The 27221-nt window shown below is 34.6% G+C and overlaps 1 protein-coding gene across 17 annotated transcripts in view; it reads left to right on the plus strand.

Annotated features, from left to right (window-relative positions):
• The window catches only part of RICTOR (RPTOR independent companion of MTOR complex 2), a 135387-nt gene that overhangs the window by 84224 nt on the left and 23942 nt on the right, over nucleotides 1-27221 (plus strand). For 10 of the 17 annotated variants that reach the window (XR_010157247.1, XM_016953382.4, XM_016953384.4 and 7 more), the window contains 12 exons: nucleotides 7015-7184; nucleotides 10395-10462; nucleotides 13439-13506; nucleotides 17085-17167; nucleotides 21003-21090; nucleotides 21601-21691; nucleotides 21801-21867; nucleotides 22318-22398; nucleotides 24150-24250; nucleotides 26007-26172; nucleotides 26462-26563; nucleotides 26687-26733. Coding sequence is in view for 16 of the 17 variants with exons in the window: in XM_016953382.4 (XP_016808871.1) it covers nucleotides 7015-7184; nucleotides 10395-10462; nucleotides 13439-13506; nucleotides 17085-17167; nucleotides 21003-21090; nucleotides 21601-21691; nucleotides 21801-21867; nucleotides 22318-22398; nucleotides 24150-24250; nucleotides 26007-26172; nucleotides 26462-26563; nucleotides 26687-26733 (1132 nt within the window). In the remaining variant the exon portion in view is untranslated. The remainder of the gene's footprint in view (nucleotides 1-7014; nucleotides 7185-10394; nucleotides 10463-13438; nucleotides 13507-17084; nucleotides 17168-21002; nucleotides 21091-21600; nucleotides 21692-21800; nucleotides 21868-22317; nucleotides 22399-24149; nucleotides 24251-26006; nucleotides 26173-26461; nucleotides 26564-26686; nucleotides 26734-27221) is intronic. The other 7 variants (XM_063811276.1, XM_063811279.1, XM_063811278.1 and 4 more) reach the window with 3 other exon arrangements.

Below are 27221 nucleotides of genomic sequence, written 5' to 3' on the forward strand. Positions count from 1 at the left end.
CTTTTTTGGTTCCATATGAAATTTAAAGTATTTTTTCCAATTCTGTGAAGAAAGTCAATGGTAGCTTGATGGGGATAGCTTTGAATCTATAAATTGCTTTGGGCAGTATGGCCATTTTCACGATATTGATTCTTCCTGTCCATGAGCATGGAATGTTCTTCCATTTGTTTGTGTTCTCTCTTATTTCCTTGAGCAGTGGTTTGTAGTTCTCCTTGAAGAGGTCCTTCACATCCCTTGTAAGTTGGATTCCTAGGTGTTTTATTCTCTTTGTAGCAATTGTTAATGGGAATTCACTCATGATTTGGCTCTCTGTTTGTCTATTATTGGTGTATAGGAATGCTTGTGATTTTTGCCCATTGATTTTGTATCCTGAGACTTTGGTGAAGTTGCTTATCAGCTTAAGGAGATTTTGCACTGAGACGATGGAGTTTTCTAAGGAGACCCATCTCACGTGCAAAGATACACATAAGCTCAAAATAAAGGGATGGGGGAATATTTACCAAGCAAATGGAAAGCAAAAGAAGCATGTGTTGCAATCCTAGTCTCTGATAAAACAGACTTTGAGCCAGCAAAGATCAGAAAAGACAAAGAAGGGCATTACTTAATGGTAAAGGGATCAAAGCAACAAGAAGAGCTAACTATCCTAAATATATATGCACCCAATATAAGAGCACCCAGATTCATAAAGCAAGTTCTTAGAGACCTACAAAGAGACTTAGACTCCCACACAATAATAGTGGGAGACTTTAACACTCCACTGTCAATATTAGATCAACGAGACAGAAAATTAACTAGGATATTCAGGACTTAGCTCTGGACCAAGCAGACCTAATAGACATCTACAGAACTCTCCACCCCAAATCAACAGAATATACATTCTTCTCAGCACTACATCACACTTACTGTAAAATTGACCTCATAATTGGAAGTAAAACACTCCTCAGCAAATGCAAAAGAACAGAAATCAAGGCAGTCTCTCAGGCTACAGTTCAATCAAATTAGGACTCAGGATTAAGAAACTCACTCAAAACTGCACAACTACATGGAAACTGAACAACCTGCTCCTTAATGACTACTGGGTAAATAATGAAATTAAAGCAGAAATTAATAAGTTCTTTGAAAACAATGGGAACAAAAACACATCATACCAGAATCTCTGGGACACAGCTAAAGCAGTGTTTAGAGGGAAATTTATAGCACTAAATGTTCACAGGAGAAAGCGGGAAAGATCTAAAGTCGACATCCTAACATTACAATTAAAAGAACTAGAGAAGCAAGAGCAAACAAGTTCAAAAGCTAGCAGAAGACAAGAAATAACTGAGATCAAACGAGAACTGAAGGAGATACACGAAAAACCCTTCAAAAAAACGAATGAATCCAGGAGCTGGTTTTTTGAAAAGATTAACAAAATAGACCACTAGCCAGACTAACAAAGAAGAAAAGAGAGAAGAATCAAATAGGTGCAATAAAAAATGATAAAGGGGATATCACCACTGATCCCACAGAAATACAGACTGTTACAAGAGAATACTATAAACACCTCTATGCAAATAAACTAGAAAATCTCGAATAAATGGATAAATTCCTGGACACATACGCCCTCCCAAGACTAAACCAAGAAGAAGAATAGAAAATAACAAGTTCTGAAATTGAGGCAGTAATTAATAGTCTACCAACCAAAAAAAGCCCAGGACCAGATGGATTCACAGCTGAATTCTACCAGAGGTACAAAGAGGAGCTGGTACCACGCCTTCTGAAACCATTCCAAACAATAGAAAAAGTGGAACTCCTTCCTAATCATTTTTTGAGGCCAGTACCATCCTGATACCAAAACCTGGCAGAGACACAACAAAAAAAGAAAATTTCAGGCTAATATCCCTGATGAAAATCGATGTGAAAATCTTCAATAAAATACTGGCAAACCAAATCCAGCAGCACGTCAAAAAGCTTATCCACCATGATCAAGTTGGCCACATCCCTGGGATGCAAGGCTAGTTCAGCATACGCAAATCAGTACACATAACCCATCACATAAACAGAACCAATGACAAAATCCACATGATTACCTCAATAGATGCAGAAAAGGCCTTCAGTAAAATATTCAACACCCCTTCATGCTAAAAACTCTCAGTAAACTATGTATTGATGGAACGTGTTTCAAAATAATAAGAGCTGTTTATGACAAATCCACAGCCAATATCATACTGAATGAGCAAAAGCTGGAAGCATTCCCTTTGAAAACCGGCACAAGACAAAGATGCCCTCTGTCACCACTCCTATTCAACATAGTATTAGAAGTTCTGGCCAGGACAATCAGGCAAGAGAAATAAATAAAGGGTATTAAAATAGGAAGAGAAGAAATCAAATTGTCTCTGTTTGCAGATGATGTGATTGGATATATAACATTTTTAAGGCCTTTAATGCATGAATTCTTTATTGTTCCAAAAATATGAAAAAGTAGTACATTTCTGGTAGGGAAGTAGAGAACTTGTTATTTAACAAATAATTTCAATGAGACATTAAAATTCTATAAATTTTAAACTTTTCTTCATCATTAAATTTAGTATAGGAATTGTCCAAATTCCAGTAATATTATAGAATCTACTAAAGTCTGGCTCTCTAACATTAGTTATTTTGTATGTTTGTATTAGTTCATTTTCACACTATTATGAACTACTTGAGACTGGGTAATTTATGAAGAAAAAAGGTTTATTTGACTCATAGTTCTGCATGACTTGAGAGGCCTCAGGAAACTTATAATTGTGGCAGAAGGCAATGGAAGTGAGGCATGTCTTACATAGCAGCAGGAGAAAGAGCGAAGGGGAAGTGTCACTTTTAAACCTTCAGATTTCATGAGATTCACTATCACGAGAACAGCATGGAGAAAACCGCCCCATAATTCAGTCACCTCCCACCAGGTCCCTTCCTCGACATGTGGGTCCAATTTGAGATGAGATTTGGGTGGGGACACAGAGCCAAACCAAATCATTCTTGATGTGGGTTAAAAACAGTAAACAATCCATTATGCCTAAAAATAATAAACTCTAGGCCAGGTGTGGTGGCTCACATCTGTAATCCCAGCACTTTGGGAGGCCGGGGGCAGGCGGATCACCTGAGGTCAGGAGTTCAAGACTAGCCTGATCAATATGGTGAAACCCTGTCTCTACTAAAAATACAAAAATTAGCCAGGCATGGTGGCATGCACCTGTAATCTCAGCTACTCGGGAGGCTGAAGCAGGAGAATCGCTTGGACCCAGTAGGCGGAGGTTGCAGTGAGCCGAGATCGCATTCCAGCCTGGGTGACAGTGCGAGACTCCGTCTCAAAAAAAAAAAAAAAAAAAAAAAAATAGAATTCTAGGTGCAAAGGCATGAAAGGGCTAAACAGGGAAAAAACTGGGGCCAGTGGGGAACATGGATGAATATTTATCTGATCATTGGAAGGAAAAGGAGTTTTGAGTTATCAAAAGAAATCACACAGGGATTTTGGCAGCTATAGATATTACTATAAGGAGTCACAAAAACAAGCAGTGCCAGAACAATCCAATAAAAAAGTAAATGTAACAAGTAAAATAAGTAATTTATTTATATACAAACCAATAGGAAAACAAATACAGTTGGCCTTTCATATCCACAGCTTCCACATCTGTGGATTGAACCATCTGCAGTTCTAAAACATTTAGAGAAAAAAAACATTTTAAAATACAGTATAACCATTTACATAGGGTTTACATTGTAGGGTATTGTAAGTAATCTAGAGGTGATTTAAAGTATATGAGAGGATGTGCATAGGTTATATGTAAATACTATGCCATTTTATATAAAGGACTTGAGCATCTGAGAATTTTGGTATCATCGGGGGTCCTAGAACCATTTCCCTGTGGATCCAGAGTGATGGCTGTAATTCTCAAAGAAATGCATGGCTAAGCAACATATTTTAGGCTGGGCATGGTGGCTCACGCCCAGCACTTTGGGAGGCCGAGGCGGGTGGATCACGAGGTCAAGAGATCGAGACCATCCTGGCCAACCAACATGGAGAAACCCCGTCTCTACTAAAAAACAAACAAAAAAAAGGTACGCGTATAGTCCCAGCTACTTGGGAGGCTGAGGCAGGAGAATCGCTTGAACCCGGGAGGCGGAGGTTGCAGTGAGCCGAGATCTCACCACTGCACTCCAGCTGGGGTGATAGAGCGAGAGTCTGTATCAAAACACCACCACCACCAACAACAACAACATATTTTAAAAGTTCAACCTCACTTATTATCAAAGAAATATAATTTTAAGTCACAAGAAAAGATGTTTTTTTTGCCACCTGAAGTAGGAATGGTGTTGGTTACATTCCTTCTTGAGGTGATAAATGATAACAAAAGTTTAAGCTAAAAAAAAAAGAGAACCAAAACCTACCATTGAGGATTTTTTTAAAAGACCACAATACTTGTTGATTTAAAGACAGAGTCAGAACTGTGATTAGGGAAATTTTAAAAATATATAGTAAAACTTGACTGTGCACCAATCTGTAGGACTGCCTGGATGCCTAGAAAGCTATACTCAAGGATAATTTTTCATTAGAAAGCTCATTATAATTAAGCAAAAAATAAGTGAGTGAACCAGTATAACTCAAGAAATACCAAAAGAAGAAAAAAAAAATCCATTTCATGTTAAGCAGATGGAGAAAAACCAGTAAAAGTAAAAGTCTTAATTATTGAACAAGATAGATTATGTAATCTAAATTGTTAATTGGAAGAAGAAACTAAAATCCACAAATGTTTGGAAAACTCGAAAATTTGAAATACAAAAGATAAATAAATGAAGAGAATAGTTTTTATGTGTATTCGGAAACTTAATAATATGAATGGATTTTCAGGATAAATTTTAATTTCCAGTCACTCACAAATTGTAAAATACAAATAGTTCAAAAGCTATAGAAGTATTTGAAAACATTGATAAAATAATTGCTCCAAAAAAACTCATCCAGGTACTTTTGTTTTAAAAAAACAACAGGTAATTCTTACGTAGTGTTATCTGATTTAGAGCATTAAAAAGATACAAATTTCTTTCTTGTGTTTTGTTTTGTTTTGTTTTGTTTTGTTTTTGTTTTTGAGATGGAGTCTCACTCTGCCACCAGGCTGGAGTGTAGTGGCACAATCTCAGGCTCACTGCAACCTCCGCCTCCTGGGTTCAGGCAATTCTGCCTCAGCCTCCCGAGTAGTTGGGACTACAGGCACGCGCCACCACACCCAGCTAATTTTTTTTTGTATTTTCAGTAGAGATGGGGTTTCACCATGTTGGCCAGGATGTCTCGATCTCTTGACCTCGTGATCCACCCGCCTCAGCCTCCCAAAGTGCTGGGATTACAGGCCTGAGCCACCGTGCCTGGCCAAACCTACAAATTTCTTATTATGTAACTAGCATTTTATGTACATGTACACAGATGCACATATACCTAGATACATAGATAATTAGAAGGCTCCTTTGTTAACGTTCAAGAATATTTATCTCAAATCAACAATCAATGCTATTCTTAATGGTGAATTTCTACAGATACCACATCCTTGTAACTATTAATTAGCATTATTTTAAAACTTTTAGCCAGGTTATTAGCCAAAATAAAATATGTTTATATATTGGAAAGGAGACAGTGTTACTTTGTAGATGGTATCTTATATATAGAAAAACTCTGAAGCGAAAACCAACTTAATTTTAGGTAGTAGGACTATGTGAAAACACAGATTTGACAGATTTTTGTGTTTCAACAATAATCAGTAATTAGAAAAAGCAATACTATTTTAAAGTAGAAAAGAAAATATATAAGACAAATTTTATAAGAACTGTGTATGACTTGTGTGTGTTTGGGAAGTACTTTTGAATTTGTCAAATTGGTTCTTAAGAAGACACAACTAATCTATAAGGGTAGAAATGAGAACAGTGGCTGCCTGTGCAGTGGAGGAGGACTCATTGGAAAGTAATGTGAGAGATCTTTCTAGGATACTGAGAGTTCTGTATGTTGAGTGGGACATTGTTCATAGTTTATTGAACTATACCATTAAGATCTGTGATTTTACTAAATGTAATTATGCCTCATTTTAGAAAATAGAAGAAAATAAACTTGATTCTAAAATTTTCTGGAAGAATAAACAGTAAAGAACCAACCATGAAAACATTTTTGAAAAAGAGTAAAAATAAACATTTTTGAAAGAGAATATATTTATATGTATATGTATGTATAAACTGTTAACTGTTTATATATATGTATATGTGTGTATATATATATGTATATATATGTGTGTATGTATGTATAATTTTAAACTTAACCTAGGTTGTTAAGGGAGAGAAAAATGAAAGAGAATCAAGAGTTGCTGACCCTGATAAACAGAAAACTTTAATGTATCATAAAGTACAAAAACTAGTTTGGGAAGCATCCCAGGATAATTGATTCAACATTTGGGAGGGGGAAAATTGAGTTTATCATCTTAACAAAACTCAGCTTCCTAACAGATTGAAAACCGAAGTGTAACTAATTCATGAACTCTTTTAAAACACATACGTACACATGCACATATGCAAAGAAATGCCTGATCTTTGGAGCAAGAAATTTCTGAGCTTAAAATTATTAAACTGTGTGTTCTCTGTGTGTGTTTAATAAAAATAGAAATGAAATACACCATTTTAATCAAAATCTGAAGTTAAATCACACATGAAAGATTTGAGACAGATAAATGGCTAATATCCCTACTTTATAAAGAACTCCCTGCAATTGATAGGAAAAAAAGCCATTCCGTTATTATATGGACAAAGGGTATGAAAAGACAATCCAAAGATATTTTAAATATCAGGTTGTGGGGAAGTATATTCAGTGACTCTTACATTTTCCACTTGTCCTTTTATCTACCTGTTCTTATAAATGTTGGTATTAGAAAGTTTTTCAAGTCAGAAAGGCAATTAAGTTTTAAAGCCTAGATTTTTTTATTACTTTTAATAATTACCCCAAATATAATATGTTAAGTTTTTCTCTTTTAGCACTTCAGAATCCAGAGGTGGTGGCCCTTCGAGGTGGACTAAACACCATCTTGAAAAATGTGATCGATTGCCAATTAAGTCGAATAAATGAGGCCCTAATTACTACAATTTTGCACCTTCTTAATCATCCAAAGACTCGACAGTATGTGCGAGCTGATGTAGAATTAGAGGTAGGAACTTTAATATTCTTTTCTAGTTTTAAAATATTATTATAAATGTATACTTTTACTTTGAAATACTAAATTCTATAGATGCAGCACCACATTAATTATCAAGCCTAAATTAGCCGACACTGATTTATTCCCAGCTCTGTTTTACAGATCATTCAGTTTGGACTGAATTGAAAACATTACTCTTAAGAATATTTCATCAATGTGTAAATTTTATTTTTGTATTATCTATGAAAAGTTTATGAACCAAATTAGAGTACAAATAAAGTTACGTAACAAATTTACCTATTTAAGATTACCATTTGTTTTTAAGGCCTTTAGTACATTGTGTGTGAATAGCTCCTGCTAATTATACAATATTTATGAAACCTAAAATTATCTGAAGTTGGAAGCACTTTGTTAGCAACTAATTATATCTACTTGAAAGAAAGCATGTATGTATATTTTGTAAATACCTCTTAAATTTTTTACTGATTCAAGTAAGGTTTATTACAGTTAGTCAAAAGTAATAGGGCTACTGTATACCTTATAAGAAAGTATGTCGTGGAGGTTGGAACAGAATTATGCACTGTATTATAGTTTCTTCCTGTGCATGTATTGCATTGTTGTCCTTTGAATATAGTATTTGGAGTCAGTTTAAATCAAGGATTTGTTTGTATTTAGGTATGAAATCATGTGTGATATAAAAGATTGATTGTCCCCTAATTTGTTTTTCCAAATCATTTTTTGAAACTTAAGTGTTCTGTTTTTATCAGGACTTTTTAAAAAAATGCTTCACATTATAAAATTGACATTAGCCTATATTATTAACTAACAATGTTAGTATAATAGTCCTAATAAGTGATTTCAAGTATATTATTTATTGGAATCCTGTGGGAATAAACTGGCACTGTTGATATTTTATAATATGTTTAGCTTTAATTTTTTTTCTTATCAAGTAAGAAAACTGTAATTTTAAAATTGGAGAGATGAATAAAAGATAATATGTATAGGCTCTGTGTTTTGCTTTTTGTTTTGTTTTGAGATGGGGTCTCACTTTGTTGCCCAGGCTTAAGTGTAGTGGCGCAATCACATCTCACTGCAGCCTGGACCTCCCGGACTCAAGCGATCCTTCCATGTCAACCTCCTGAGTAGCTGGGACTATAGTTACATGCCACCACACCTGGCTAATTTTTGTATTTTTTGTAGAAACGGGGCTTTGCCATGTTGCTCAGGCTGGTCTTGAACTCCTGGAGCTCATGCAGTCCACCCACTTCAGCCTCCCAAACTGCTGGGCTTACAGGTATGAGCCACTATGCCCAGCCAGCTGAGTTTTTATTCCTATATATCACACAGTGGATTAGCAAAGCCTTTATATAAATGAAACAAACCTCAAACACAGGAAAACCAGAGGTCTACTTAGTCTTATCAAAATTGCATTGTAGCCTCAATTTAACTTAGTTGGACGTTAGAATAAGGTGATCAGTCCCCTTAATCTACCTGTCTAGCAGAGGAAAGAATAAGCCATCTCTAGTGGGAGATAACATCACCTGGAGTCTTTTATAAAGTGCACAATGCCTGACATTCAGTCGGAAATTAGTCACGTAAAAAGACATGACTGTATGACTGAAAACCCAAAAGAAAAAAAACAATCCATAGAAACATGCTTGCAGGTAATTCAGATAGAGGAAAAAGACATTAAAACAACCCCGATTAATTTGTTCAAGAAGAGAAATAAAATAGATGAAATAATGAAGAATTTTACCATATAATTGGATATGTGAAAAAAATCAAATGGAAATTCTAGTACTGAAAATACGATATCTGGAATTCAGAGCACAATGAAATTAAAATTCAGTTTGAACAGGAAGATGTTATTAGTAAACTGAAAGAGAAGTCAATAAAAATATCCAAGGGTAAAACAAAAATAATGTTAATACACACAGTAAAGCACAGAGAAAAAAGAAAGAAATTGAACAGCACAAAAGGGATAAAACGTAATTGCAGTCTTTGGGGAGAAAAAATTGGCAGAAGCAAAGATCCAAAGAGAAAGTGGCCAAAACTTTGTTTCCAAAACTGATAAAGCTTCATGTTGTAAAGCTCAGAAAACAAACGAGATAGTACATAGGGAGGAACTGAGCCCTCTTGCCAATAATCAGCACCTTGTGAATGACACTTCTTGACGCAGATCCTCTAGCTCCAGTCAGACCTTCAGATGACTACAGGCTTGGCTAGTGCTTGGACTGAAATCTTATGAGACTTTGAGCCATAACCATGTAGCCAAGCCTCTCCTAGACTTTTAAGTCATTGAAACTGTATAAATTAATAAATGTGATTTGTTGTTAAAAGGAGACATAAAGACTAAAGGGAATCCTCAGTTAAAAGGAAAATGACCTAAGACAAAGAAATGCAGGAAGGAATGAAGAGCACCAGTAAAAGTAAATATATGATAGATTTAAAAGAATCATGACTGTTAAAAGTAGTAATCTCTTATATTTTAAATTATATTTAGAACTAAAATTCATGTCCACAGTAATGTCATAGACAAGATGGGAAGGTTGTTAATAAAATATAGTAGTTCTAAAGTAGCCGGTAATCCCAGCTACTCTGGAGGCTAAGGTGGGAGGGTTGCTTGAGCCTAGGAGTTCAAGGTTGCAGTAAGCTATGATCACACCACTCACTACACCTTAGTCTGCACAGTAGAGTAAGATCCTGTCTCTTAAGTTCTGAAGTAATGAGTTATTTTAGCAAGGTTGCTGAATACAAACAACACCACACAAAAATAACTTGGATTTTCTTTATACCAGCAACAAAAGGAACGTGCAGTTCATTAATAGAACTATTTAAATTTTCAAACACAGGCAAAACTAATCATAGTGTCAGAAGTCAAGACGGTTATCTTGGGATAGATACTGATTGTGACTACAAAGGTATAATAGAGCTTTGAGGATGCCTATAATGTTTTATCTTGTGCTAGTTACATGAGTGTGCTTAGTTTGAGAAAATCACTGTTTTAGATACATGTTAAACCTCAATTTAAAAGTTCAGAACTTCAATTTGTACATTAAAAAAAATCACCAAACATATTCCCTGATGATGAGTTAGAAGAAATAAGTCCCCCAAGCAGTAAACCCATTAAAGATAGAGAGAAATGGAATGTTACATTCCATAAAATGCAGGAAGGATGCATTTTAAAATAAAGACTCTTTTCTTCCTTTTTTTTTTAAATAGAGAATTTTAGCACCCTATACTGATTTTCACTACAGACATAGTCCAGATACAGCTGAAGGACAGCTCAAGTAAGTAACATTGGTTCCTAATAATTTTTAAGATAATGTATATGTTAATACTAAAGCTTTTAGGTTTGCGTGATTCCATGTACAGCCAGAGAAATGTAAGTTTAAATAAATTTTCTATTTTATAGAATTATGTTGCATTTCTCTCATAATTTACTGTGGTTTAAAAAATTTAAAGCTTTGAGAAATTTAAAGATTAATTTCTTATTTCCAAAAATATATGGTAGACTGTGACAGAAACCAAGGTCATTGTTTTTGTATTGTATATATTTTAGCATAATTACATTTAAAAAACTAAAAGAATGAAATAACAGTAGATAGTAGAATGAAGAGTGACCTTAACTTACTGAGTCAGCAGAATGATGTAATATGTAGAATTCTGAGAATAAGTTTAATACAGAAATAAATGAGAATAGAGTAAATATTATTATCTAGAAATGAGACAGTATAATTTTCAGGGTGTTTTTGGAGAGAAAGGCACATGTTCACTAGGTATTTGGAGATAACTTTAACATAATTTAGGGATCAAATAAAGCACTCTGTAAAGATTTTGCAAATGACACAATTCCATTAAATACGCTATCTAGTGTTTTTCTGGTAGACTTTATTGCACTGCAATGAGTTTAATGTAGACATAAACTTACTGCGATACATAGTATACATTGCCAGGGAAATGTTTTTATTGTTTTTCATTTTTCCCCTGAGTTAAAAATAGTGATTTCTGTAATCCTAGCACTTTGGGAGGCCGAGGCGGGTGGACCGCCTGAGGTCAGGAGTTTGAGACCAGCCTGACCAATCTGGTGAAACCCCGTCTCTACTAAAAATACAAAAAAAAATTAGCTGGGCATGGGTATTCCCAGCTACTCCAGAGGCTGAGGCAGGAGAATTGCTTGAACCTGGGAGGCGGAGTTTGCATTGAGCTGAGATCACGCCACTGCACTATCCTGGGTGACAGAGCGACACTCTGTCTCAAAAAAAAAAAAAAAATGGTTTCATACCTTCAGTCACATCCATCATTGTGAACTCATTCTCACCCTAACATACCATGATCTACTTTGAGCTAAGAGGTCAAAGTAGATGTCCTCTAAGACTTCTCAAACTTATTCCTGCAAACTTTAGTTATGAATTGGAATTTGTAAGGCCCTTTCTTGGCTTCTTTTGAAATATAGACATTCTCTTATTGCGGAGAGTATATGAGTTTTCTGTTGCTGCACACCAAATAACAATAAGCATGATGGCTTAAAACAATACCAGTTTATTAGATCACAGTTTGATAGATCAGAAGTCTGGCTCAGGTCTTGCCTGGAGGCTCTGGTGAAGAATCCACTTCCAAGGTCATTCAGATTGTTGAGAAAATTTAGTTTCTTTCTACTGTACAACTGCTATGCCTTTTTCTTTACTGGCTGTCAGCTGGGGCCTACTTTCACCTTCTAGAGGCCTCCCACATTCCTCAGCACGTGATCTTCTCCCTCTGCAAAGGCAACAATGCTGGAATCTTTCTACTGCTTTCAGCCTCTCTGACTTTTTCTTTGGCTACCAGCTAGAGAAAGCTCTCTAATTAGATCAAGCCTGCTATATGCTGTATACCCTTTCTTATGCTCTGCTAGACAATATTACATAAACATAGTCACAGTCATAGCGCTGATACCTCACCATGTTCAGAGGACCCAGAGATCAGGTCATGGAATCTTGGGATAGGGCCATATATAGAATTCTGCATATGATGATGGACAACAGGTGAACCTAGATATTTCTTAGAATTGGGAGGGTGGGGCTATTCCATCAGAATCCTTCCTTTCCTGTTTGGTTCTGTACTTTCTTCTAAGTTTCTGGAGTATAAGCAGGTAGATATCAGGCCTGTAAATAAGGGTATATTATGACCAGGGAACAGGGAAATGACTGATTTTTAAAATATTACAAGTTTAATAGGTTAGAGATGGATTACCAAACAGTCAGTGTATGTCACCAACTTTTTTAAGAGAAAGCACTGAAAGCTTAATCACACAGGTGTCTGATTCTCCCTTCTTCCAAGCCACCCCCGCCCCCATTTTCATTTCTGTTATTTTCTCATTTTAGCTGGTGCTGCATAGCTTAGTCTTTTTCTTTGAGCTTTTCAATCCACTTTTGTAGACTAATTGCTCACTAATATCTAATTTGACTTTTTGTCATTGCTGTTTATTCCTTCTACTTTTTGTTGCTGTTTTTCCCAGTTCTGTGATTTTTTGTATGCTCACAACCATTAAGAATTTAAGTAGGAAAGATTAAAAAAAAAGGTGGCACAGGAAAAAAGGGACAATCGACAGGGTAGACATGGTGGTTGGAGTGACATAAAGAGACACAAAATTGCTATTAAGTATTGAAACTGGCCATAAGCCAACCATGAAAAATGTTTAATAGATATAAAAAATTCAATTGCTTAATTGTCATAACTATTGTAGAGGAGGGAATAATGGAAACAGTTGGGTACATAATTGTCAAGGAAGAAAGTAGCTGGTGATGTTAATATGTAGTTATTTCATAACATTTCAGTGACTATATAGGTTGTTGAACTTGCTTGTTGGAAACGTTCAAATAAGTTTAGAGCAAAGATTGTGAAGTAAAGAGTGTGTGTGATTAAAATTAAGAGGTTTTTGTGATAATTTTCTTTGCTAAGGGGCAGCCTAGTACCACAGATGCTTATTAAGCAGACTTAATGCTTAATTAAATCTTGTCTAAGAATAGTTTTCAGAGAGAGCAGGAATATAGAACTGAGTAGAAAAGCAGAATTTATGACTTAAACGATGTTGTGAATTTAAGTTCGAAGTCAGTTTATAATTGGCTAATTTGCTTTAGTGTAGATCTGATCTTTGTCTTGTTTTAATTTTATGTGTAAATGTTTAAACATTAGTGATAGCTCTTATTGTGATTTAGTAGCAGGAAAAAACTCATTTTAACATTTTATTTCATTGATTCTCCCCGCTGCCTACCCACCCCCAACAGAGAAGACAGAGAAGCACGATTTCTAGCCAGTAAAATGGGAATCATAGCAACATTCCGATCATGGGCAGGTAGGTTACTCTACATTGCTTTATAACATCCAAGAAGAAAAACTAGACTGCTTTTTCAAATGTTAAATTATTATTGTAGCACCTAATTCAGATGCTAATCTAGTCTTACTTTGTATATTATTATTAGAACCAAAGGAATTCGTACAAAATTATTAAAATATGGTGAAGGAAATTTGTAATAGTCAATAGGAATTAGCTAATATTATGATCAGTATACACATATTTATTATTTGCCAGTCACTGTGCTAATGATTACCTGGGCAATTAAAAAAATTTAAGCATGATCTTTACCAAAAAAACCTACAAAACTTGAGTGTTAGCTGTGTATGTAACTAAAGTTTGTTACTTCAAGTACAGTGTAGTGTCATAAATATAAAATAAGCAAGATAGGCCATTAATAGTTCCAAATTTCTTGAGAATAGGGATTGTGCATGTTTTATCTTTCCATGGAATAAAAAGTAAGTATTGTTTTTAAAATAATACCACCATTAAATGTGTTGTTAATAACATTGGGTTTTTGCCATTAAGAGTAATTGAGAGTAATGGCAAAAACCGCAATTACTTTTGTACCCAATGTATTAATGATTATCTTCTTCCTTCTTGATTTAGTATTATTGTGAAGGGGTAGCATGGAAAAGAAGTAGCAATAAGCAAAAAAAGGAAATTCACCTAAACATTTCTGTGTACCTAGGTAACCCTAACTTAAAAATACCTTTTCCATACAAATGTTTACTCCAGCCATTTGTATGGAAAGGCCACTTGGCCCCTAACCAGTATGTTTCCAGGGATTTTCTCTGATCTCTTAGCAGCTTGGTAAAAACTCTGCCTTGCTATACCTCATAAATACCTATTTTCCTTACGCTGATGGACAACCATAGGATTCTATGATGACTCAACAGTCATACATACTTTTTTTAAATACTTCATCAGCTCCCCAGTACTTTGTTTTCTGTAGTTACAGTCATCTTCCTTTACCACTCCTCATGTTCCTTGTCATTAGAGCTGTTTGTATCTTACCAAAAAAATTAATTCTATCCTGCATCCTAGCTACTATCTCCTTATTCTTCCTACGTCCAGACTCTACGCTTCCTGTAATGATGTCTGTTTCTGCCAGTCTTTCCTTGTTGCTCTTAAACATTTTTTTTACTGTGTTTCAATTTCCCCTGGAGCCCTTTTATAATGATTCATCATTAGAAACTTAGAAGGGTGGGGCTGGGTGCAGTCGCTCATGCTAAGGTGGGTGGATCACCTGAGGTCAGGGGTTCGAGACCAGCCTGGCCAACATGGTGAAACCCTGTCTCTACTAAAAATACAAAAATTAGCCAGGTGTGGTGGCGGGCACCTGTAATCCCAGCTACTCGGGAGGCTGCAGCAGGAGAATTGCTTGAACCCAGGAGGCGGAGGTTGCAGTGAGCCAAGATCGCACCACTACACTCCAGCCTGGGCGACAGAGCGAGACTCTGTCTCAAAAAAAAAGAAAGAAACTTTAGAGGGGTGGGAGTCTTCTACCTTTCTATTGAAGTAAGAAGAGAAATATCAGCATTACAAGTTAAAACCTTGAAAGCATTTGTCTCATGGAAATAACTTCCTAAATAATATTTATATTCTGTAGTACTGTTTATAAGTTAAATAAACTTTTGTGTACTTGTAACATTATTTCTGTGATGTATTTCCAGTTCCAAATAACTGATTGAAAAATGACCTTGTAGAACACATTTTTTAATGAGATGCAACAGCCTGTTTTCCGTATTAGCACAGAGTATGATCTTTTGAGACTATATCTTATCTGTAATTTCTCAAACTACTCTCAGACATCAAAATTTGCGAAATAGTATTTTGATACTTTAAGCAAATAAGCTTACCTAGTATGTTTCGATTTGAATTTTGATCCTGAATCTAAAGAGAACATAGAGACTGTTCATAAATATCTGTACGCTTAGCTGGAAGTACAGGGAACTTTGGAGTCCTATAAGACATTTTAAAGAATGTTTTCCCTAACATGTCATAAAAAATGTGAAACATACAGAAAAATTGAAAAAACTATACAGTGAACACCTATATACTTCCACCTAGATTTTACTGTATTTGCTGTATTATATATCTGTCCATCCCACTGGGCGTTCATCAGTCCATCTATGTTATTCTAATATATCTTAAAGGAAGTTGCAGACATAGTCCTCTTCACTCCTGAACACTGCAGCATGCACATTATTAACTAGAATTAGATGTCTGTTTATGGTCCTGATTTGTTGTCGGGGGGAGAGATTTGAGGTAAAATTTACATACAGTGAAATGCACACATCATTAGTCTACTGTTTGATGCATTTTGACAAATGCTTACACCTTTGTAATTCAAACCTTTTTCAATATATAGAACATTATCATTGCCCCAGAAAGTTCTCTTATACTCTTTCCTAGTCAGTTTTTGACTCCGTACTCCTAAGAAGGAACCACCATTATTTTTGTGGCTTAGTTTTGCCTATTCTGAAACTTAATATTAGTGGAATCATACTGATAAGGCTTTTTTTTGTAAGGCTTCTTTCACTTGACAGAATGATTTTGATACTCATTTATGTTATTGTATATATCAGTAATATGTTCTTTTTTGCTAAGTAATATTTCATGCAATGAACATTTCAGTTTTTGTTGGTTTTTTTTTTTTTTTTTGCCCTTCTGTTACTAGATTTGACTATTCAAAGCTCCTTTATCAAAGATAAAGCTTCTTTGAGCAATTCCATACAAGCTTTTTTTGTGGACATGAGTTTTCATTTCTCTTGCGTAAATACCTAAATGGAATTGCTGGGTCTGAGATTGGATGTATGTTTGTGTCCATGAGAAACTGCCAGACTTTTTCCCAAAATACTTACACTATTTTATACTCCCATCATCAGCATATGTGACTCCCAGTTGTTCTGCATCCTTGTCAGTATTTGGTGTTGTAAGTCTTTAATTTTAGCCATTCTAGTAGGTATATTTTGATTTCTTGTTATTAATATAGTTTGCATCTCCCTGATGACTAATGATATTGAGCATTTTGTGTGTGTTTATTGGCTATTCATACATCTTTTGTGACATGATTTTAATATGTTTAAAATTGTTCAACTTAGTTCTGTAACTTAAAAATTTTGAATCATATAATTTATTTGAAGTCTATTGCTTATACTCATGTGCATTCAGTACATTTTAGAATTGAACTTTAATAAATGCCAAGTAGAGTTTTTCACTTTAAAGTGAGGAGTATAAAAGAGGGGAGACAGACCATTGTCTTATTTTCTCCCGTGTTCTTACTCCCAGAGAAGAGTTCGTCAGGCAGTCAGACTCATGAACTTTCTGGATATTAAACAGATACTGAAGATGGAATTTAAATGACGAAATTATTGGTAATCTCTAATCAATAGAGAAATACGGAGTATGCTTCAAATATATTTCAGTTATATAATAGTTCTTATGATGACCAAATAGTATCATAATCATATAATTTTGCCTAGAAAAATATGACAAATTTTATATTATACATTGCTATAGAAATTTTTTTGAAATTCATGTCAGTGATTTTTTTTTCTTTCTGTCCTCTTTAGGTATTATTAATTTATGTAAACCTGGAAATTCTGGGATCCAGTCTCTAATAGGAGTACTTTGCATACCAAATATGGAAATAAGGGTAGGTAAAAGTTATTAGGATTGTTTCATTCCTGGACCTTTAACAGTGGGAATTAATTATTAAAAAAAAATTATTTCAGGTGATGCGTTTTCCTCATTAGTTGTTAATCTAGATCATATTTTAAAAATACACAAGTAAATATTTACTACTTAGTTAAACCCTAAATATAATAGGAATCATTTAAAATATTGCTGTTGGCTGGGCATGGTGGCTCATGCCTGTAATCCCAGCACTTTGGGAGGCCGAAGTGGGTGGATCACGAGGTCAGGAGTTCAAGACCAGCCTGACCAACATGGTGAAACCCCATCTCTACTAAAAAAAAAAAAAAAAAAAAAAATACAAAAATTAGCTGGGCATGGTGGCACACGCCTGTAATCCCAGCTACTCAGGAGTCTGAGGCAGGAGAATCGCTTGAACCCAGGAGGCGGAGGTTGCAGTGAGCTGAGATAGCACCATTGCACTCCAGCCTGGGTGACAAAGCGAGACTCCATCTCAAAAAAAAAAAAATTGCTGTTGTTAGGAATAATGGCTGTATTAAAAATTGAGTTGAGGCCGGACATGGTGGCTCACGCCTGTAATCCCAGCACTTTGGGAGGCCAAGGCAGGTGGATCACCTGAGGTCAGGAGTTCAAGAGCAGCCTCCTCAATATGGTGAAACCCCGTCTCTACTAAAAATACAAAAAATTAGCCAGGCACCTGTAATTCCAGCTACTTAGGTGGTGGGCACCTGTAATCCCAAGTACTCAGGATGCTGAGGCAGGAGAATCACTTAAACCTGGGAGGTGGAGGTTGTAGTGAGCCAAGATCGCACCATTGCACTCCAGCCTGGGCAACAAGAGCGAAACTCCATCTCAAAAAAACAAAAAAAAGTTGAGTTGAAAATATGAACTTTATTATGCTTTATTCATTAAAACAATATAAACAACACACAAGGGCATTCTCACTATAAAAGGTTCAAGCACTACAGACTACGTTTAACAAAAGGTAAATGTATTTATGCCTTCTAACTTATGTTTTGTAATATGTGGTGAGATTTTATTTTAACGATGGTGGTTTTGATTAAAATGGAATTGTTAATATTTCTATATTTATTAGGTATATTTCTAAATTATTTGTAAGAATTTGTATTATACAGTTAAATTGAATTTGAAGGAAAAGAGAATTCTTAAAGTGATTTTTTTCCTTTCTCCTTAAATGTTTTTATTTGTTTTAATTTTGTTTCTTTCTTTTGCCCTTCCTTATATGAACCAAACCTGGAGGTGAAAAATATTATTAGAAAATATTAGCCAGGTGTGCCTTGTTTAAATGTGAAATAAAAAGTGTTTAGATAATGGAAATGGAAGGATATGATTATAAATGGAAAGATCTGTAAGCAGGTAACAAACTGTTGAGATAATTCACTTCTTACTATAATAGGTGGAAAAAGAACATGGTCTTTGGAGAGTCTGACCAACTGGAGTTTAACCTCTGGTTTTATTTACTTTTTTGTTAGCTCCATGACCTTGGGACAATTGCTTTTTTGCACAATTAGGTTAATGAAAAATTTAATGACTAGATTAAGTGATGTATGTAGTAGTAAGCATTTAGTTATCCCTTCTCTAATATAGGCCTTATACAGTTTCAAAATATGGTATAATCATGCATTGGTTAATGATAGGAATGTGTTCTAAGAAACTCACTGTTAGATGATTTCATCCTGTGAACATCCCAGAGTACTTACACAGACCTAGATGGTACAGCCTACTACATACCTAGGTTATGTGGTATAGCCTATTGCTTCTAAGCTACAAACCTGTATAGCATGTTACTGTACTGAGTACTGTAGGCAATTGTAACACAATGGAATTCGTGTATCTAAACATCTAAACATAGAAAAGGTACAATAAAAATACAGTATAAAAGATTAAAAATACTGGCCGGGCACGGTGGCTCACACCTGTAATCGCAGCATTTTGGGAGGCCGAGGCGGGCGGATCATGAGATCAGGAGATCGAGACCATCCTGGCTAACACGGTGAAACCTGTCTCTACTAAAAATAGAAAAAACAGCCGGGCATGGTGGCAGGCACCTGTAGTCCCAGCTACTCAGGAGGCTGAAGCAGGAGAATGGTGTGAACCTGGGAGGCGGAGCTTGCAGTGAGCCGAGATCGCGCCACTGCACTTCAGCCTGGGCCACAGAGCGAGACTCCATCTCAAAAAAAAAAAAAAAAAAAAAAAAAATTAAAAATACAGCACCTATATAGGGTACTTATGGTGCATGGAGCTTATGGGACTAATAGTAGCTCTGGATGAGTCAATGTGTGAGAAGTGAGTGAATGTTAAGACCTAGGACATGACTGTACACTACTGTAGACTTTACAGACTTGTACACTTAGGCTACATTTAATTTATTAAAATTCTTTTCTTCAAAAATAATTAGCTTACTGTAACCTTTTTACTTTATAACTTTCAAATTTTTTTAAACTTTTGACTCTTTTGCAATAATATTTAGCTTGAAACACAAACACATTGTATAGGTGTTCAAAATTTTTTTGGTTTTATATCCTTATTCTATAAGATTTTTCTGTTTTTAAATTTTTTTACTTTTTAAACTTTTTTGTTAAAAACAAAAACACAGGCCAGGTGCGGTGGCTCACACCTGTAATCCCAGCACTTTGGGAGGCCAAGGCGGGCAGATCACCCGAGGTCAGGAGTTCGAGACCAGCCTGGCCAACATGGTGAAACCCCCATCGCTACTGAAAATACAAAAATTAGCCGGGCATGGTGGCAGGTGCCTATAATCTCAGCTACTCAGGAGGCTGCGGCAGGAGAATTGCTTGAACCCGGGAGGTGGAGGTTGCAGTGAGCTGAGATTGTGCCACTGCCCTCCAGCCTGGGAGATGAGCGAGACTGCCTCAAAAAAAAAAAAAAAAAAAACTCCTCCCCCCCCCAGACACACACTAGCCTAGGCCTATACAGGCTTAGGATCATCAGTATCACTGTCTTCCACCTCCATACCTTGTATGTCTGGAATGTCTCCAGGGGCAGTATACATGAATGAAGCTCTCATGTGATAACCATGTCTTGTTATGGAATATCTACCTGAGGCTGTTTTACAGTTAACTTTTTTTTTTTTTTTTTTTTTTTTAAGAGGCAGGGTCTTGCTGTCACCCAGGCTAGAGTGCAGTGGAATGATCATAGCTCACTGCATCCTCGAACTCCTCGACTCAAGTGATCCTCTTGCCCCAGCCTCCCAAGTAGCTAGGACTACAGGAACGTGCCACCACACCCAGTTAATTTTTAAATTTTTTGTAGAGATGGGGTTTCACTATGTTCCTAGTCTCAAAATTCTGGCCTCAAGCAATCCTCCCACCTTGGCTTCCCAAAGTGCTTTTTTTTTTTTTTTTTTTTTTTTAAGTATAGAAGTACACTCTAAGATAATGATAAAAGGTATAGTATATAGTAAATAGGTAAACCAGTAACATAGTCATTTATTATCATTATCAGGTATTATGTAATTGTACATAATTCCATATATAATGCTTTTAAACAACTGGCAGTGCAGTGGGTTTGTTTACTCCAGCATCACCACAAACAGTTCAGTAATATTGCCCTGTGACAGACAATATGACTGCTGCTACAGTTTCACTAGGCGATAGGAATTTTTCAGCTTCATCATAATCTTAGGGAACGACCATCGTATATGTGGTCCATCATTGACTAAAATATTGTTATGTGACATGTCATTGTATTAATAGTTCTGTTTTTATCATTTTAAAAATTATGTGAATAGGACATTTAAAAATCTTAAAAGTGTTTCATAAAAATAAATGAGGTGTATTTGTTTGCTAATTTAGCGAGGTCTACTTGAAGTGCTTTATGATATATTTCGTCTTCCTCTACCTGTTGTGACTGAGGAGTTCATAGAAGCGCTACTCAGTGTAGGTAAGTATTGAAGTACATTTGTATCTTTTCATATATTGTAATTTTTATTTAATGGAGACAGTTCCTAAAAGGAGAAATACTAAATATTGAACACTATTTTCTTTTCTTGCTGCATAATTGTGACAGGAAATTAATATAAAAATAAAACCTCAAGTTCCTAAGACTGAGAAATTTTAATTTCTTGTCACCTTGGCTCTAAGAGCAATTAAATTAATAGGAATGGGCCAAAAAAGGAAGAGAGAAGACAGTAAGAAACCTATGTAATCCTCAGATTATCTAATTCTCATCTTATTTGAGCCAAATGACTTAAAGTACCGAAGTCCCAAAATGAAGAAAATTAGATCTGCGTATATTTACATAACTAATTTTTGTCTGTATCTTTTTGAATGTATGGTATTTAACCAGCACTTTTTAAAGTTCTTTATAGCCTGGCTAGCTGATGGTTTTATACTTATCTGAAATGTTTCAGTGATATCTAATCTTTTCCCTACCATATTTTAACTAATTTAGATCCAGGGAGGTTCCAAGACAGTTGGAGGCTTTCAGATGGCTTTGTGGCAGCTGAGGCAAAAACTATTCTTCCTCATCGTGCCAGATCCAGGTAGAATTTAAAATAAAAATGGTTTCAATTTATTAGAATTAGGGTTTTTATGTTAGACTGTGTAATCTATGAAACTTTATTTAAATTGTTTCTGTGCTGTTTTTTCCAGGCCAGACCTCATGGATAATTATTTGGCACTCATACTCTCTGCATTTATTCGTAATGGACTTTTAGAGGTAAGACTTATAAACCTTATTTTATTCCATTTTGTTTATTTTCTCTAACAGATTCTTTCATGCCAGGTGTGGTGGCTCACGCCTGTAATCCCAACACTTTGAGAAGCCAAGGCAGGCGGATCACTTCAGGCCAGGAGTTCGAGACCAGCCTAACCAACATGGTGAAACTGTGTCTCAACTAAAAATACAAAAATTAGCCATGCATGGTGGCATACCCCTGTAGTCCCAGCTACTCAGGAGGCTGACACACGAGAATTGCTTGAACCCGGAAGGCAGAGGTTATACTGGGCTGAGATCTTGCTATTGCATTCCAGCCTGGGCAACAGAGCGAGACTCTTGTCTTTAAAAACAAAAAAAAAACAAAAAAAATTTTTGAAAAATAAATCCGATGCATAAATGTTTTCATATGTATTATTTTGCAACAGTGGTGTTATCTTTTTATTTTCAAAGGGTCTAGTTGAAGTGATAACAAACAGTGATGATCATATCTCAGTTAGAGCTACCATCCTTTTAGGAGAGCTTTTACATATGGTAAGTTAAGCAACTTCTGATTATATGTTTCATACCTTTAATGTTTGAATTTATAAAACAAGTTATTTTAATAGTGTTGCTTTGTATTATCTCAAAAATAAATTTGCATTTCTTATAAATGTTTATCTTTGCATTAGAAAAAGCCCTTGGTACTGTATCCTGAGATAGATACGTATGTGCGCGCATGTGCATGCACACGCATATTTTGATTGGTTTTGTAAATGGAATAAATATACAACATACAAAGTACTGAAATGTTGATTTTTACACTCACTTTCAAAGTTGACATTTTCGTCCTGTAAATCTTAATTGATCTCAGAAAGACTTCCTAAGAAGCAAGAAATTGCAAAACTATGGATACTACTTCAGTCTGCTAAGAATGTACTTGATACATGGTAGTCAGTGCCTGAATTTTAGAAAGCTTTGTGCAGAAGCTTTAAATGTAGTCTTGGTTGAACATTATAGTCTTTTCTATAAACTTGTAGTTTGAGGTTCAGAAGATGGGGTTTTTTTTTGTTTGTTTGTTTGTTTTTTGTTTTTCTTTTCACCATGATTTTGTGATTACAGTAACTTTTGGAAAGTAGGAGCTAGGAAAGTGATTTGACAGTTCTTACTGTCAGCAAATCAATCAATGAGGGATCCCTGATAGTTTGCAAGGTAGGAATTTACATTTTTAGATTACTTACTAGTTAGTAAATACAAAATAAAAAGAACCATTTAAAACTCATTAAGGAAGAATTGATTCTATGGCAAATCTTTTGAAATTATGTCACAGTTTGCTATTTTTAGCAGATGTTTTTTGTTTAGGTTTTTCTTTCTTGATCTCTTCCCCTCCTCCCCACCCTTGTTTTCCCTTCATAGCAACTGGGCTATGTGAGTGAGGTAAAGAGCATTAAGCAGAATTTAATTTAACTTTCTTTTTTTAAATCAGTGAATTATTTAGCTGCTTGCTCTGTTCTTTTTTGGCCCATCTGTGAAAGAATTATATAGAGTCAGAGGCTTTCAGGTCTGATTATTTGTCTTTTAATTCTTAAAAGATACCATTTCCTGTTCAAGAATACCAATATTCAGAGTTGTTTGCTTTTATATGAAGGAATCTCTATACATTTTATCTTTTTCCCTTGTCCCATACCTAGAATTCTATAATTTTCTTGAAATAAAAGAGCTGGTTATTTTGCTTATTATTCTTACATTTTCTATCTTCCACATTTGATCGATGTACTTGTCTTCATTGATAGCTGGTTGGGTGGTGAGGTTTTTGTTTGGAAAGTAGAAATTAATATTTCTTATTTTAAAGATTATGGCATATGGGACAAATCTATTTTGAGAAAGTAGTTTTTAAAACTTAAGAAGTCAACTCATAAATTTGGATATGGCCTCTAGCATTTTAAATGTTATTTTAAACATAACTTAGGTTGATTCCTGTAATGTTTTGACATATAATCCCTTCTGGGTATTTAAGAATTGAGTTTAACTGGGTACCACTTAAAACCATAATATTATAATAAAGAATCTATGAAACTTAATGGTTATGTTAATATGTGTGTATCTTTATATTCCATCCTTGTTGAAAGTATTATAGATATGGTAAAAATATAAATAAGCATGTATTGGGGAAAATAAGTTAATTTTATGAGTAAAACCTCAGAATTTGTAATAGTCTTGAATATAGCATTATATGTGCAGGTAATCTGTGACATAAACTCTTTCTACTTCTGAAAACTCATGTAAAATGTTATGCTTCATTTTAGGCAAACACAATTCTTCCTCATTCACATAGCCATCATTTGCACTGCTTGCCAACCCTAATGAATATGGCTGCATCCTTTGATATCCCTAAGGAAAAGAGACTGTAAGTATCAGAGCTTTAGCAAAGCTTTTGTTTGATATATTTAATATCGAATTAGATTATTATCTCTTCTTTTTAAAAAAAATAGTATGGATAGGTTATGGTGGGAAATTCTTTTAAGGAATTTGCTAAAGGAAAAATTAATAGTTCTAAAAATATTTAATAATTTGTCTTTTAGGCTGCAAAATACTAATAGTGTAATAAAATCACTTTTTTCTAGCATGTTTGTAGACAAGGACATAGAATGGTTATCATATTACTAAAAATGTTAGCTGAGAGGTTTTTGGACTCCTTTATGTCGTGAGCAGCAATTCTGGCTCTTTTTTTATGTCTATGAACTATTTCAAATAAAGCTTTACAGTATTAATATATTCTTTTATTTGCATGGTTAAAAATGTTGCAATTTAGTAACAAGTACTACTGGGCCACATAGCAATAAGCTGAACTCCTGCTACTAAAGGAGATACTGCAAACATAGAATTTACGAACAAAATTATGGTAATATAATTGTAGCTCTGCTGGAATTCCAGTGCTAATAATAAAATATATATAAAAGGTAATGATGGAAGGGTTCAATTGGGAAGTGCTAGAAGGAACTTAGTTTGACTTGGCAAAGATTATATCTAGGCTAGGAATGTCTTTTTGTGGTTGTTTTTTCATTTTGTTATTATGATCAAAAACATATATGGATGATTTTATTTTTTTGCTTGATGTTAGTGAAATGGAGTTTTTTAGCTATTCAAAACTATGTATTTTTGTTAAGAGTTACAGTACATTTTTGAAAAGTTTACTTAGCTTTAATAATAAAGTACGCTTAATAATCTGTTAATTTTCATTCTGCCATTGGAAATACTGTTCAACAGACCAAAGTTGTCTTATAAACTGAGGGCATTAGGAGTTATCTCAGTTCTGTCTCTAGACTTACATCAGTAATAGTAGCTTTTAGCTTTTATATTAGTAGTTTCATGATGGAAGAATGTACTTTCCCAATACCTGATAGACCTAAACTCTGGGTTAGATTATGGCCACAAATTCCAGGGTTCATCAGGAATTCAAATTTATCTTCAGAATTCCAGTAAGAATAGTCCTCTTAAAATAGTTTTATCTTTAGCTCAGTAAGCTTTCTTTATTAATAAATACTTGCCAGTCAGCACATCCCAATATTTAAAAATTCTACTTACTAGAAATTCTGAAGGTGAGACTTGCTACCAAATTCTTGAAAGTGGCACTTTTATTTACCACAAAGAATTAAATATAATTTATAAAAATATACCATTTACAGTTACAGACCAATGTGGAAAATAGAGACTGTTCAGTTGATACTGGGATCATTGATTATCCATATGGGAGTACAGTGAAATTATTTCAACCTCATATCATAAACAAAAATAAGTTTCAGGCGGATTAAGGATTTATACGTGAAAAGCAAAGCTTTAAAATTTCGATAAGAAAATGTAGAAAACTAGGTTTCTGACCTTGTAGGAGTTCTTAAAACCAATATACAAAAAATACCTACCACCATAGAAGAAAAGTTTAGTAAGTACATGTTCAATTGCATCTAAATAATCAGTGTGTCTTTATATAAATCAGTAGTGTTGTTTATTTTTTGTATTTGTCTCTCCAAATTTGATGAAATAATTTACTTTATCAATAATAATTTCTAGCCTTGATCTTACGTAAGCTTTAATAATTTACCAAGGTAATCTCTTAAATTATATTGGTCTTGCTACTGTATTGATTGAATTGTTTTTCTCATTAGGCGAGCCAGTGCAGCCTTGAACTGTTTAAAACGCTTCCATGAAATGAAGAAACGAGGACCTAAGCCTTATAGTCTTCATTTAGACCACATTATTCAGAAAGCAATTGCAACACACCAGAAACGGGATCAGTATCTCCGAGTTCAGAAAGATATATTTGTTCTTAAGGTGCTGACATGAAATCATGATTTTCAACTTAAACACAACATCTTAATTCCTTAACCACTGGATTTTAGTATGCATGTATTTGAGTTTACACTTCTCTTCATGCATATGAATTTTCAGATGGCTTCTGAGTTTTATAATTTGGAGATGGGTTTTTATAACTTTAAAGTTAAAAAACCTTGATCTATCCTTAAATGGAAAAGCTGCCTTTCATTTTTTCAAATTTGAACTTAGTTTTCTGATATGAGGACAGTTTGCCTTAATTTTTCATATTACTTTCTGATGATTTTAGGATACAGAGGAAGCTCTTTTAATTAACCTTAGAGATAGCCAAGTCCTTCAACATAAAGAGAATCTTGAATGGAATTGGAATCTTATAGGGACCATTCTTAAGGTATGAAAAGATACTTTATGGTAATGGCTTGTCTTTAATTTTATTATTAATTATAACATAATTATCTTATATGTTTGAGAATTGATAAGTACATATGTAATATAACATATTATGTTTTTCTAGTGGCCAAATGTAAATCTAAGAAACTATAAAGATGAACAGTTACACAGGTATGTAAGAACTATTTTGCATTTAAATTTAAAGAACTTAAATATGGATATTAGGCCTAATGCCTGCTAAAATATGTAATAATTTTAAAGACATATACATACATTTTAACAATGTCTCTTCAATAGGTACTCATATATTTTTTAATATAGTCTTATTTTATAACCAAAACATATTAGCAAATTCTTTCTCTAGTTATTTACATTCTGCTTTTAGTTTTGGAATAGATGAAGTAGTTGAGATAAAAGTTTTTCAAATTGGGGTAATATCAATTGTATAGTGGGTCTTAGCCCTGACATATGAGGATGACATAATAAGGACTTATATTTTTAATATACAACTTTTATTCCTGTTTGACTTTGGAGTTATCCATTGTAACTGCTGTTTACATTCTCCTTAACCACACCTTCCATAACCCGTGCAAATGTTTGTAGCGTGAAGAACACTTTAAGCTACGATGCTGTTCTTCATTACACCCATATGTTTTTAC

Source organism: Pan troglodytes, chromosome 4, assembly GCF_028858775.2.
Source record: "Pan troglodytes isolate AG18354 chromosome 4, NHGRI_mPanTro3-v2.0_pri, whole genome shotgun sequence".
NCBI classification, from domain to species: domain Eukaryota; kingdom Metazoa; phylum Chordata; class Mammalia; order Primates; family Hominidae; genus Pan; species Pan troglodytes.